Source organism: Mesoplodon bidens (assembly GCF_964165515.1).
Source record: "Mesoplodon bidens genome assembly, chromosome: 4".
Lineage (NCBI taxonomy): Eukaryota > Metazoa > Chordata > Mammalia > Artiodactyla > Ziphiidae > Mesoplodon > Mesoplodon bidens.
The window spans coordinates 170,623,353-170,637,300 of record NC_138160.1 but is presented as its reverse complement, the minus strand read 5'-3'; the positions used below and the strand labels follow the sequence as shown (position 1 = coordinate 170,637,300).

General features: G+C 38.0%; 2 protein-coding genes across 2 annotated transcripts in view; both read right to left on the bottom strand.

Moving 5' to 3' along the window:
• The window catches only part of ATP10B (ATPase phospholipid transporting 10B (putative)), a gene marked incomplete at both ends in the record, with an annotated part of 63,645 nt that overhangs the window by 28,015 nt on the left and 21,682 nt on the right, over positions 1-13,948 (bottom strand).
• Positions 6,785-9,767, bottom strand: LOC308617057 (ubiquitin carboxyl-terminal hydrolase 1-like). Its single transcript, XM_081233718.1, is given in 2 exon segments — positions 6,785-9,283; positions 9,285-9,767. Coding segments are annotated over 2 exon segments (2,346 nt in total). The 5' UTR covers positions 9,426-9,767; the 3' UTR covers positions 6,785-7,078.

Sequence of the window (13,948 nt, the reverse complement as noted above, 5' to 3'; positions counted from 1 at the left end):
CTACATAATGATCAAGGGATCAATCCAAGAAGAAGATATAACAGTTATAAATATATATGCACCCAACATAGGAGCACCTCAATACATAAGGCAACTGCTAACAGCTATAAAAGAGGAAATCGACAGTGACACAGTAATATTGGGGGACTTTAACATCTCACTTACACCAATGGACAGATCATCCAAAATGAAAATAAATAAGGAAACACAAGCTTTAAATGACACAATAGATGAGAAAGTTTTAATTGATATTTATAGGACCTTTCATCCCAAAACAGCAGATTACACTTTCTTCTCAAGTGCTCATGGAACATTCTCCAGGATACATCACATCTTGGGTCACAAATCAAGCCCCAGTAAATTTAACAAAATTTAAATCATATCTAGCATCTTTTCTGATCAAAACGCTATGAGATTAGAAATGAATTACAGGGAAAAAACCTAAAAAAACCAAACACATGGAGGTTAAACAATACGTTACTAAATAATCAAGAGATCACTGAAGAAATCAAGGAGGAAATGAAAAAATACCTAAAGAAAAATGACAATGAAAACACAATGATCCAAAACCTATGGGATGCAGCAAAAGCAGTTCTAAGAGGGAAGTTTATAGCTATGCAAGCCTACCTCAAGAAAAAAGAAAAATCTCAAGTAAACAATCTAATCTTACACCTAAAGGAACTAGAGAAAGAAGAACAAAGAAAACCCAAAGTTAGCAGAAGGAAATAAATCATAAAGATCAGAGCAGAAATAAATGAAATAGAAACAAAGAAAACAACAGCAAAAGTCAATAAAACTAAAAGCTGGTTCTTTGAGAAGATAAACAAAATTCATAAACCATTAGCCAGACTCATCAAGAAAAAGAGGGAGAGGACTCAAATCAATAAAATTAGAAATGAAAAAGGAGAAGTTACAACAGACATTGCAGAAATACAAAGCGTCCTAAGAGACTACTACAAGCAACTCTATATCAATAAAATGGACAACCTGGAAGAAATGGACAAATCCTTAGAAAGGTAGAACCTTCCAAGACTGAACCAGGAAGAAAGAGAAAATATGAACAGACCAATCACAAGTAATGAAATTGAAACTGTGATTAAAAATCTTCCAACAAACAGAAGTCCAGGACCAGATGGCTTCACAGGTGAATTCTGTCAAACCTTTAGAGAAGAGCTAACACCCATCTTTCTCAAACTCTTCCAAAAAATTGCAGAGGAAGGAAAACTCCCAAACTCATTCTATGAGGTCACCATCACCTTGATATCAAAACCAGACAAAGATACTACAAGAAAAGAAAATTACAGACCAATATCACTGATGAATAGAGATGCAAAAATCCTCAACAAACTACTAGCAAACAGAATCCAACAACATATTAAAAGGATCATACACCATGATCAAGTGGGATTTATCCCAGGGATGCAAGGATTCTTCAATATACACAAATCAATCAATGTGATACACCATATTAGCAAATTGAAGAATAAAAACCATATGATCATCTCAATAGATGCAGAAAAAGCTTTTGACAAAATTCAACACCAATTTATGATAAAAACTTTCCAGAAAGTGGGCATAGAGGGAAACTACCTCAACATAATAAAGGCCATATACAACAAACCCACAGCAAACATCATTCTCAATGGTGCAAAACTAAAAGCATTTCCTCTAAGATCAGAAACGAGACAGGGATGACCACTCTCACCACTATTATTCAACATAGTTTTGGAAGTCCTAGCCATGGCAATCAGAGAAGAAAAAGAAATAAAAGGAATACAAATTGGAAAAGAAGAAGTAAAACTGTCATTGTTTGCTGATGACATGATACTATACATAGAGAATCCTAAAAGTGCCACCAGAAAACTACTAGAGCTAATCAATGGATTTGGTAAAGTTGCAGGATACAAAATTAATGCATAGAAATCTCTTGCATTCCTATACACTAATGATGAAAAATCTGAAAGAGCAATTAAGGAAACACTCCCATTTACCATTGCAACAAAAAAGAATAAAATACCTAGGAATAAACCTACCTAAGGACACAAAAGGCCTGTATGCAGAAAAGTATAAGACACTGATGAAAGAAATTAAAGATGATAGAAACAGATGGAGAGATATACCATATTCTTGGATTGGAAGAATCAATACTGTGAAAATGACTATACTACCCAAAGCAATGTACAGATTCAATGCAATCCCTATCAAATTACCAATGGCAGTTTTTACAGAACTAGAAGAAATCCTCATAAAATTTGTATGGAGACACAAAAGACCCTGAATAGCCAAAGCAGTCTTGAGGGAAAAAAACGGAGCTGGAGGAATCAGACTCCCTGACTTCAGACTATACTAGAAAGCTACAGTAAGCAACACAATATGGTACTGGCACAAAAACAGAAACATAGATCAATGGAACAAGATAGTAAGCCCGGAGAGAAACCCACGCACCTGTGGTCAACTAATCTATGACAAAGGAGGCAAAGATATACCATGGAGAAAAGACAGTCTCTTCAATAAGTGATGCTGGGAAAACTGGACAGCTATATGTAAAAGAATGAAATTAGAACACTCCCTACCACCATACACAAAAATAAAGTCAAAATGGATTTGACACCTAAATGTAAGATCGCACACTATAAAACTCTTAGAGGAAAACATAGGAAGAACACTCTCTGACATAAATCACAGCAAGATTTTTTGGATCCACCTCCTAGAGTAATGGGAATAAAAACAAATAAACAAATGAGACCTAATGAAACTTCAAAGCTTTTGCACAGCAAAGGAAACCATAAACAATATGAAAAGCAACCCTCAGAATGGGAGAAAATATTTGCAAATGAAGAAACGGACAAAGGATTAATCTCCAAAAGATATAAACAGCCCATGCAGCTCAATATTAAAGAAACAAACAACCCAATCCAAAAATGGGCAGAATACCTAAATAGACATTTCTCCAAAAAGACATACAGATGGCCAAGAAGCACATGAAAAGCTGCTTAACATCACTAATTATTAGAGAAATGCAAATCAAAACTACAATGAGGTATCACTGCACACCAGTTAGAATGGGCATCATCAGGAAATCTACAAACAACAAATGCTGGAGAGGGTGTGGAGAAAAGGGAACCCTCTTGCACTCTTGGTGGGAATGTAAATTGATACAGCCACTATGGAGAACAGTATGGAGGTTCCTTAAAAAACTAAAAACAGAACTACCATACGACCCAGCAATCCCACCACTGGGCATATACCCAGAGAAAACTATAATTCAAAAAGACACATGCACCCCAATGTTCATTGCAGCACTATTTACAATAGCCAGGTCATGGAAGCATCCTAAATGCCCATTGACAGATGGATGGATAAAGAACATGTGGTACATGTATACAATGGAATATTACTCAGCCATAAAAAGGAACAAAATTGAGTCATTTGTTGAGACGTGGATGGATCTAGAGATTGTCATACAGAGTGAAGTAAGTCAGAAAGAGAAAAAGAAATATCGTATATTAACACATGTATGTGGAACCTAGAAAAATGGTACAGATGAAGGAGTTTGCAGGGCAGAAGTTGAGACACAGATGTAGAGAACAAATGTATGGACACCAAGGGGGGAAAACCGTGGTGGGGTGGGGATGGTGGTGTGCTGAACTGGGCGATTGGGATTGACATGTATACACTGATGTGTATAAAACTGATGACTAATAAGAACCTGCAGTATAAACAAACAAACAAAAAACAAGTAATACTAAACTTTCTTTGGGTTATTTGTATGGAAATATGTTAATATAAATGTTTCAGACATTACATGAAATTTCTAAAAATCTTATATGTTCTGGTATAATGTTATAAGTCATAATTCTAGTTATTACTTTAAAATGTATATCTCAGAAATAACTATATTTTCTTGTCAATTGCATTATATGAACTTGCATCAAATCTTTAACCGTGGTCATTTTTAAGTCTTTTGTCATTTACAGACCATTCTGGGTGTACTGTGATGCTTTTGCAAAAATGATCCTACAAAAGGGTTTCATCTTCAAGGAATTCATGGAAAAGACTCTGACAAGTACAGGTTTCTGGTAACTGACTACAGTGCTGAACTGAATGAATAAGCATTTTCAGAACTCTAATGGAAAACTGATGAATTCATAAAAGTGCTAACAAAAGATCAAGATGAAAAAACAAATTAATTACATGGGACTGGGTGAACTGATGAGGATGATTATAATTTTTGTGACTTTTTGTTTGAATTTTTTAAAAAAAGGAAGTCAGGGGGCTATAAAAATAAAAATAACAGCTTTTTGTAGGGTTGTGTCCATCATGGTCATACTAAGTATTATTGTATATAATTATAACTAAAACTTATAAAACTTCATATTTTCATATATATGAAAATTGTATTTATTTGACAAATGGAAAATACATACAAAAGAATCTAAAATTTACTTTGGCAGTGGGAGAAATAATCAGGTACATCAGAATTTAGTTCCAATTCTGTGTCCGTACTATATTAGCTAGGTAATCCTTGACAAGATTCAGTCTCTCTGAAATTAAGTTTTCTCATCTTGAAAATGTTGTTAATTCTACTTCTAATGGTGAGTGTCCAATACTGAGTGTCAAATATCAAAAAGGGAGCTGTGTAGTACAGTGGTTAAGGACTTTGCCTGATGTGGGAGAAGGATTTACATACTCGATATTGATGAGGTTGAGTAAAACCCTCTAGCCCTGAATTTGAATTGAAGTATCAGCATAATTCTTGATGTATTTAATCCTAAAAAAAAAAAGTCCTAGTTCTGTTCACTTAAATGGCTTAGAAACAATGATCAACCCAATAGCAAAAAGTACCTCCAGCATGTACTTACTATGATTTCTAAATGCCATTTTTCTATCGAAAGGGACTAGACTTATCAAAGACTACTGAGGTCATGGCAAAAGAACTTGGAAGCCAATTTGAAGAAGTTCCCACTGGCTAAAGATGGGATAGTCAATCAAGATAATAACTGCAATGATTTGACATACATCAAACATGTTTAAATCCAGGAGTTCATATTGATACTAAGAAAGAAAAACTCATTGGTCAACTTTGGGGGATGTTAGGGAATCAAGTCATTGTTTCAAAACTGGTAAATAAAAGGAAAGGAACAAACACTTATCCTGCCTTTATAGAGGGTAGTGCACAGTAACCACATACTTGATGAGGGGAAATTCCTCTTTATACATGAGTTAGAGTGTCACCATTTTGCAAACCCCACTGAATTAATGGATCTAAACAATGATCATCAATGACTGCTTACACTGAAAAAAGACCACCAGACATTTTGTACCTCAAGATGGTAACACACTTTATTTCCTATGATGTAATGTTGACATAAACATGCACACAAACACAAGTCTAGTCTGAGTCTGATTTAGGCACTAGATCCAACCACCAATTTACAGAAATATAGTGGGTAGGAAAACATAAAATGGAGCCACAAGGAAACAACACAGTCAGCAAAATCCAGACTATGGGAAATTTTACGGGACAAACAACTTGGTTTATTCAGCAGCAAAAACTAAATATGCAAGGGAACAAAAAAAAAACTGAATAGGGAACCTACAGAGTAAAAGAGTTTTAAGAAAGTAATCTTAGTATTTGGCCTTATTTTGATCCTTATTCAAACAAACTGGAAGTATTGAACACCGACTTGAAAGTTGAGATCAAGGAATCATTGCCACCATTTTAGGCATGACAAAGATAGAATGGTATATTAAAAAAAATCCTATTCTTGACAGATAGATAATGAAATATTTACAGATACAATGCTGGATATTGAAAAGACATGCTTCAAAATAATTAACAGAGAGAAGAGGGTGGGGATCTAGATAAAACAAGATTGGTTATGAGCTGATTGTTGAAATTTGGTGATGAGCACATAAAAATTTATCATATTATTCTTACTTTTGTATATACTTGAAAATTCCCATAGTGAAAAGTTAAAATAAAAGAACTCTGCTTGGGTTTAAAGCTGAGCTCAGTCCTCTGCTTGCAGAGTTATTGAACTGTTCTTGCTTCATTTGTCAAATGGGAATAATCAAAGTGCCTCTCTCATAGGGTTTTTCAGAAGGAGTAGAAAGAAATAATAGGTATGAAACACTTAGAAGAGCTGCTTATAGCACAGAGTATGTGCTCAACCAAGTTATCTTTTGATACTGTTGTTTATTAGTAGTAGTATTATTGTATACTGTTACGTAGATCTTATATTAAAAGATATAGAAAATGTGATCTCTGCTCAACATTTAATCACTGGCCCAAAAGTAAAAAGACTAAGTATCATTCTTTTTTTTTTTTTACTTGATAAGCAGTTTAAATTTTATTGACCTCCTGGTTTTTTAAAAAAAGTTAAATTTAAGGTCACACCTCGAACTTCGTTGCATTATATACAGATCGTGCAGAGTATGACTATGAAGAGATACAAATTAGTCCACACTGAAAAATATTTACTAGGGTACAGGATCATTTTCATAAATACATATAAAATTCTTTTGAAGATAGAAGAGGACTGACTCTTCAGGTTGCCTGAGACACTTTTGAAAGTGACTGAAGGCACAAAATGTGCCCTATTGTGAATACATACACGTGCCTCTAATACAGCCCATCAAAGATCTGGCTTCATGACTTACACAAGTAAATGTACTGAAATGAGATTCTGCTTCTTAGCTGAAAAACCACAGAACCTGTAAACATCATGTAGATAATTACTGCAAAATATGGAGATAAAAATACAAGCAATTTATTTGAAAAAGCAAACACAAAAGATAGGTGTAAATTCAAAGTGTTTAAATGCTTCCATTTTGAATAATTCAGTTAAGAACCTATACAAGTTTGTTCCCAGAAGCTAATGCATCAATCACTAGTCTCCACTAAGGAAAAGGAATTCTAAAAATTAACATGGTTTTCAATAACTCAGATTTCACTATTTATATAGAAACCTAGAGAGACCAATAATATCCAATAGCTTCAAAAGATAAGCTAAAGACTTTTTGATGTAATCAATTTACCAATGTTTAATATACACACAAGGAAAATACACTCACTCTATAATTTCTTATAAAATAGCAAGTAAGGAGTAGATGTAGGAGATGTAGAAGGGGAAAGAGAATTCAAAAAGTCCTTCTCTTCAGTAACTTTCACTTGAGAATCATTAAAAAGCAGCCACTTCCCCTCATACTCCTTTAAGCTTTGCACTGCATATGAAATTTTGTTTTCAAAATCACTCATGTTAATGCCTGTTTGGTCATTGGATTCCTTGTCTCTATCAGATTCATGGGTCCCATTAGTATTGTTAGTCTCAGAATTTCTATTTTCAGCAAATGCTGTACTGGCAACTTTATCAGGATGAGATGCTTTGTTGTATAACTCATAATCTGCTTGAGTCTTTTGTCCTCTGAGAAGTCCAAGAGCGTCTACATTTTTTTTGTTCAAAACTTTACTTGGCTGGGTATTTCCACTGACTCTAATTGACACTTCTTCATCGTCATAGTTTTTGACCACACCCCTTGCTTCCTCCTCATTCAATGGTTCTGGCTTACCTACTTCACACATTTGGTCGATCACAAAATTTTCCTCATCTAGTTCTAAACTGTTAAGGTCAGTGACTTTCACAGAAGCAGTATAATGCCCGCTACTAATTGTAATGCCACTATGCATCACAACTGCAAATAATCCATAGCTGTCATTGGTTGGCTTTGTGCTCCATTCTTCTAGTGACAGTTTAAGAGGTATCAGTAAAGGAGTGTTGATCTTGGAAAGTCCACCACCATAACAATCAAACTCGAAGCCACTAGCAGCAAAGCACTTCAAATGAATAGTTAGAACTTCAGGCATTGCGTCAAACAGAAGACTTCGTTCAGCTTCAGTATAATGATGGCAATTTTCACAGAAATATTTATTTTCTCCTCCAATCCTCTCCACTGAAGCAAACTGGGAAATTGCCCATCTCAGGGTCTTCATGTCTGGTTTTGGCTCTGAAGAACTTTCAGGACTCTCCTCTACTTTGGAAAGCTCATCTTCTTGCACTGGTACGATGACGTCTTGAAACTCTTCTCTTCTTTCTGTTGAACTTTCACATTCTAAGCAACGAGTCCTTATTACCAGCTGACCTTGAAATAATTTCTCCACCAGCTCAAAACCAATTGGCTCTGCACCTTTGTTGATGGGCTTAACTTCCTTAACAGGCATAACATTCTTCCCTGGAGATGCAAGTCCACAACCATCAGCTGTATTATCATTCTCATACTTCCCCATGTCCTCTTCAAGACCACATTCATTTTCTTTAGATTGTCCTTTGGATTCTTGGTTTGTTGTTATTTGACCCAGACTAAAGGATTTAGAAATAATGCTGGGTTGCTTAGCTGTAGACTTGAACCAGTTTCTTTTAACTCTTGATGTCTTTTGTGAGGGTCTTGCACTCTCATTTTCAGAAATGTACTTGGGGATTATTTTAGCAGGAATATCTGATGAATCAACTGTAGCTTTTCTTTTTGATCTGGTTTGTCTCTGGTTTTCTTTCAAAGACTGGTGGTCCTTAGAGACTTTAACGTTTTTCTTCATGTTACCAAGTTCAGTGTCACTTTTTCTTTTCCCATGTACTTTTGGCAATTTTTCTTTATAGTCTTCAGAATGCCTCATACTGTCCATCTCCATGCTGTTATGACCACTCATTTCCTCTTTCTGATGTTTTTCTTCTACCTTAGTAGATAACTCTGCCACATTTTTTACTCCTTTTTTTAGGAGTTGGCATGTTTCTTGAATGTGTCCCAAAATGCACTGTAATACTTCCTGTGCATCATGCTGTAGATATCCTCCATACATAGGGTTGAGTTTCCTGAGTGTGTTAAGTAGTCGCCTTGGCTGAGTAGCAAGTTTATGAGTATATTTCTCTGGATGTAAGAGAAAACTAGCCTGAAGCTGTTCGACTGAAATGATCAAGGAATGCAAGCTGCATATTAGTTCAAAACTTACTGAAGAATCTCCTTTGCAATTTCCCTTAGCTTTTTGACTGGCTTCATCTTTTAGGGCTTCTTTCTTCCTTGAAATACTATTAAATAAGTGCTTCACTCCAGATTTAAAACCAGGACAAAAATATAATACCTGAAGTATACTATTAAGATAACAAGTATTGCCGAGATTATTCAGTCCCACAAACGGTAACAAGTTTTTTCTCTTCTCACAGTTGACACGTGAGGACTGTGCTGCAGGAATAAGTTGATCAATTTCAGATCCTCTGTATTCAGAAGTTTTTTTCTTCATTTCCTTGAGAATCTGTGAAATCCAAGGCTCTCTTGGTTTCCTTTTTCTGAAAAAACTTCAAGGGACGTCTGGTTTTTTTTGAGGGACTACCTCTGGAAAGCCTATTACTTTCACGAGGTATGACACGGGGCATTTTCTCTTCAAATCCCAAGGAGTTGAGGAGAATTCATTTATACAGGGACCCTGTAATCACCAAGCATATCTAGAATATAACATTTGACCAGGTGCCGTATCTTCTGCTATACCATTTCTTGCTCCTGGCTGTCCTTATCACTGGGGGTTGTGACATCACCAGTGTTTCTCCCGTAACTATGGTCATGGCCCAGAGCGAGGTCCGCGGCGGTGACGCCGACAAGTCTAACCGGGCTGAGGGCGGGGGCGACAGGTGAGCCCCTGCCCCGAGCCTGCGGGGGCCCGCGACCCACGGAAAAGCTGGCCGGATGGCCCTCCCCGCAGGGGAGAGACCATTCGCTCTCAAGAGCGGGAACCCGGGCTGCGACTCGGTCCTGCCTGGGCGCCGGCACCGACTACATCCCCGAAGCGGCGCCCGACCGCGCCCGCCCCCGCCCCCGCCCCCGCCCCCGCCCCCGCCCCAGGACGGCAAGGAGCGCCAGAAGCGGCTCCGCTCGCCCGGCGCCCGAACCGCTGGGGTCTTCCCCACTACACCGCCGACGGGAACTTGGCGCATTTTCCTCAGTCTCAGGACTCGTGTGTTTTAGCCTCCGCCCGCGCCAGCAGCGCTGCGATTGGAGGTGGCGTCCTACGAAAGTGCCGGTTCTGGTCTCCAGGCTGCAGAGACGCGAAAGGCTAGAGCCACCTCACGACCGCCACTAGCCCTCCTGGCACGCACGGGCTCCGAAACCAGCCGGAACGGTAGTTGCCCCAAGCTGGTAACGGGTTCTGCAGTTTCAAACAGCGCAGGCAACGTCACGGGCAGCTCGCCCTAAGTATCATTCTTCAAGAAAATGTGTAACAGCCCACTAGGGGCAGTCCCATTATCAAATCCACCAGGAAAGAGGATTCTTCTCTGGTCCTCAGGGCGGACAAGTTGAATGGACAGGCAGAGACTTTTTGTTTCATTCAGGATGCATCACCACTGAACTGGGATGGTGACAGATAATTCCCCATCCCACCTCAACTCCGTAGGTAAAGTGCTCTCCTGTCTAAATATGTTAAATCAGCACACACACATTCACTGCGGAGGATCCAGGTTACAATGGCTCTTTTTAGTTGAGCAAATGGCTTAAAAGCACTAACCATCAGTGGAATTCAAGCTAGTTAAAAGGCAGAGTCAATTAAGACTCTTTCACGTGGGCAATAAAACAGATAGGCACAATTATTACATTAATCAGTGGTGCTCTAGGCCAGTACTTTCCAACTTCAATTGTACATGAATCACCTGGGGATCTCTTAAACTGCAGAGTCTGGTTTAGTTTGGGGCAGGGCCTGAAATTTTGCATTTCTGACAAGCTTTCGGGTGATGCTGAGGAGGCTGGTCCATGTCAACTTGGTGTCTCAAATTCCTTGTCACTGGGAAATGATCTGACACACACTTCAGTAGGATTTGGGCTTCAGTGGTTTGGACAAAAGATAACTAGGAGAATTGCTCTGAAATACTAATTGGAAGAATTCATTTCTGATTCTTTGGCTTTGGTAAATGTTCCATCTACCAAAATAAATGGCACATACTTATTTTCAGGTGTCAAATCTCTAGTGCCCATCTTGGAACCCCTTTAAAGAAGAGATTTTACTAAGCCGGGGGCAGTGGAAGAAGGATGGATTGGGAGTTTGGGATTAGCAGATGCAAACTATTATATACAGAATTGATAAACAACAAGGTCCTACCGTATAGCACAGGGAATTAGATTCAATATTCTTTGATAAACCATAATGGAAAAGACTATGAAAAAAGAATGTATATATGTGTAGAACTGACTCATTTTGCTGTACAGCATAAATTAAAATAATATTGCAAATTAACTATACTTCAATTAATATTTTTTTCAAAAGAAGTGATTTCAGGTGTTAAAAATGTCCCCAAAGAGAAAACTGTACAATTTAATTCTCTAATGAAGTCCTCTTGCCTGTTCTGCAGACCTCGGCATAATCCTAATTTTGTATTCCTTCCTTTTCTGTCCTTTTCCCAGCAGTGGGATGTAGGAATAAATATTTCAAGAACAGGTCAATAATGTTGTGAAAGTAAAGATGGCCCATCATGATAAAAGTTCCAATTGAAAAAAAAAAAAAAAAAAACCAAAACCTGACTTGGTCCAAGTTGCATTCTGGGAAATGGATTTTGAAACTAACTCTTTGGCAACCTTGAGAATGATGTGCTGTGTCACAGGGGAAAGATCCTTTTGAGAAGCTCTCTCATGTTTATAATTTCCTCTGAACCTAGACAGGAAAGGCAAGGATGAGCTGTCTAAGCCATGAGGATGGTCAGCCTCTCGGTCATTCCTCACCTGTTGAGATCACTTGTGTTCCACACAATGTAGATTAATGTGTTCAAGTTTCCATATGAAGGTGAAAAATTATTGTGCCCCAAATGGTTCTGAGGTTAAATGAGTTTGGGAAGCTCAGGGTTAAAGAAAGTTTAACTGGCCTCCTTCCTCTAGGTCTTCTCTGAGACCTTAAAATGTTCATGGACATTGGAACCTCCAAGAGGGGTCCACAGGACTCCGGCCTCCTAATCAGATTTGACCACAGACCTTGTTTTTTAAGAACTATCTCTTGAGATAAGGGTTTGGCAGACTCCACCTTGAGAAGTGCTGATCTAGAGGAGCTGGGACAAAGTTTGTCTTACTGACTCTGGATGAACAGAACACAGCAGTGAAAATGGTTGTGGGTATATGGTGTGGGGTTGGGAGTTTCTAGAAATCTCTGAGGTTAGTAAAAACCCCCTTTGGGCAAAATCAAAGTCTCATAGCCAATAGGAATAACAAGCTAAAAAAAGTCATTAATACTAATTATTTAAGGTATTAAATTGACAAGCAAACCACATTTGCAGGTGTTCAAAATCTTCTCTGAGACAAGTGGTGAATTTTGCCTTTTCTGTACCTTAGGGTTTTCATCTGTCTAATGGAGTAGTGATGTCCCCCTCACAGGATGGTCATGAGGACAAAGGACAATATGGGCAAAACATGTAAGACTCCTGTAGATGGTGGCTTTATTCCCATTATTATGATGAGTGTTTTTTGGAAGTAACACCTTCCCTTTATTATACAGGTTTTTGATGAACTAGTGGTAGGTTCCTATTAAGATCATCCGGGAGAACATTTAAAAAATATGCATGCCCAGACCACTACTCAGTCCCCATGAATCATAATTTGGTGATGATAATGGGGAAGGATGCATGTATATATGAAAAAGTTTCTCCCTGTGATGGTTATGATACATCCAAAACACCTTCAGTGCGTTTAAGGCAAATTTCTAAATTGTGATCCCACCTCTCCTGTAGTAGTCCTGGGATATGGTCCTTGGAATAAAAGGTTTCTGTGGTTAAATAATTAGAAATCTTATATACTAGTACCTCCCTCCCCCTCCCTTCCCCTTTATTAAAGTATCTGAGAAGTTCTGCAGTACACACTGTTGGAAAACTTGTAACCTATTGCCTTCTGATCTTATATGACAGTGCAACATGTATTTTTCTTGCAACTCTCATCAACATCTTTGTTCAACACATTTGAGAAATATTATATATAGAGTTAGTCAGAAGAGAATTCTGTCCATATTCAGAAATCTTTTTTGCACTGAAGACATAAGGGAGAGGCAAGATCGCAAAGAGCAGCTAAAATTCCTCCTCCCCAGGGAGCTGGCTAGGCCTGCTTTTATTCTTCCTGCTGCTTGTTACTTACATGTGGAAAGAATATTGAAAACGATAAATGTGTGTTTTCAAGTAAGCAGTTCTGGGTAAAGTCTGGGTGAGAGTCAAAGGACCAGGGAGATGAGCTACTGCAAACCTTAAGTGCTGAGACTGGACAAACTTGGCTTTGAATCCTGGTTCCAATACTTCCCAGCTTAGTGACCTTGGGCAAGTTGCTTCACGTTTCTGTGCCTCACTTACCTTATATGTATAAGAGCTTTAAAAAAGGGCATTATTATTAGTACTATTTATCCCTTTTCTTATAGAACTGGAAAAGCACACTTAATCAAAGTGAGGGGGAGAATCAAGAAGTGAAATAGAATAAAGAATTCTGGAAACTTTCAAAATCAAATAAATCTTGTTCCCTTTACAAGTGAATTTATTTATTTTGGTAAATCATTACACCAAGTACCCTATTAGAATTTAGGGTTAGAGTTTGAGAGATGTGATTAACTTGAATTAGCTGGTTTATAGCAGTGGAGCGTGAATGACCCTTTCATCCAGCTCTTCATTCTAGTCAAATCCCAAACTATCAGACTAATTAATATACAAGAAACAGCTTGGGAGCCACTGCCAATGGCAAAAAAGAGAAGGGACTGGGTGAACCTCAACAGTGCCGAAATAACTGCCTGAGAAAGAGTAAAAGACTTAGAGTTATGGTGAGGATGTTGGGGTGGGCCAGCTGAAGGGTAGATTTACAAACGCGCACACGTTTTGCTGCTCCTAGAACTTAAAACAACAACAACAACAAAAACTGGGGCTTCCCTGGTGGCGCAGTGGTTAAGAATCCGCCT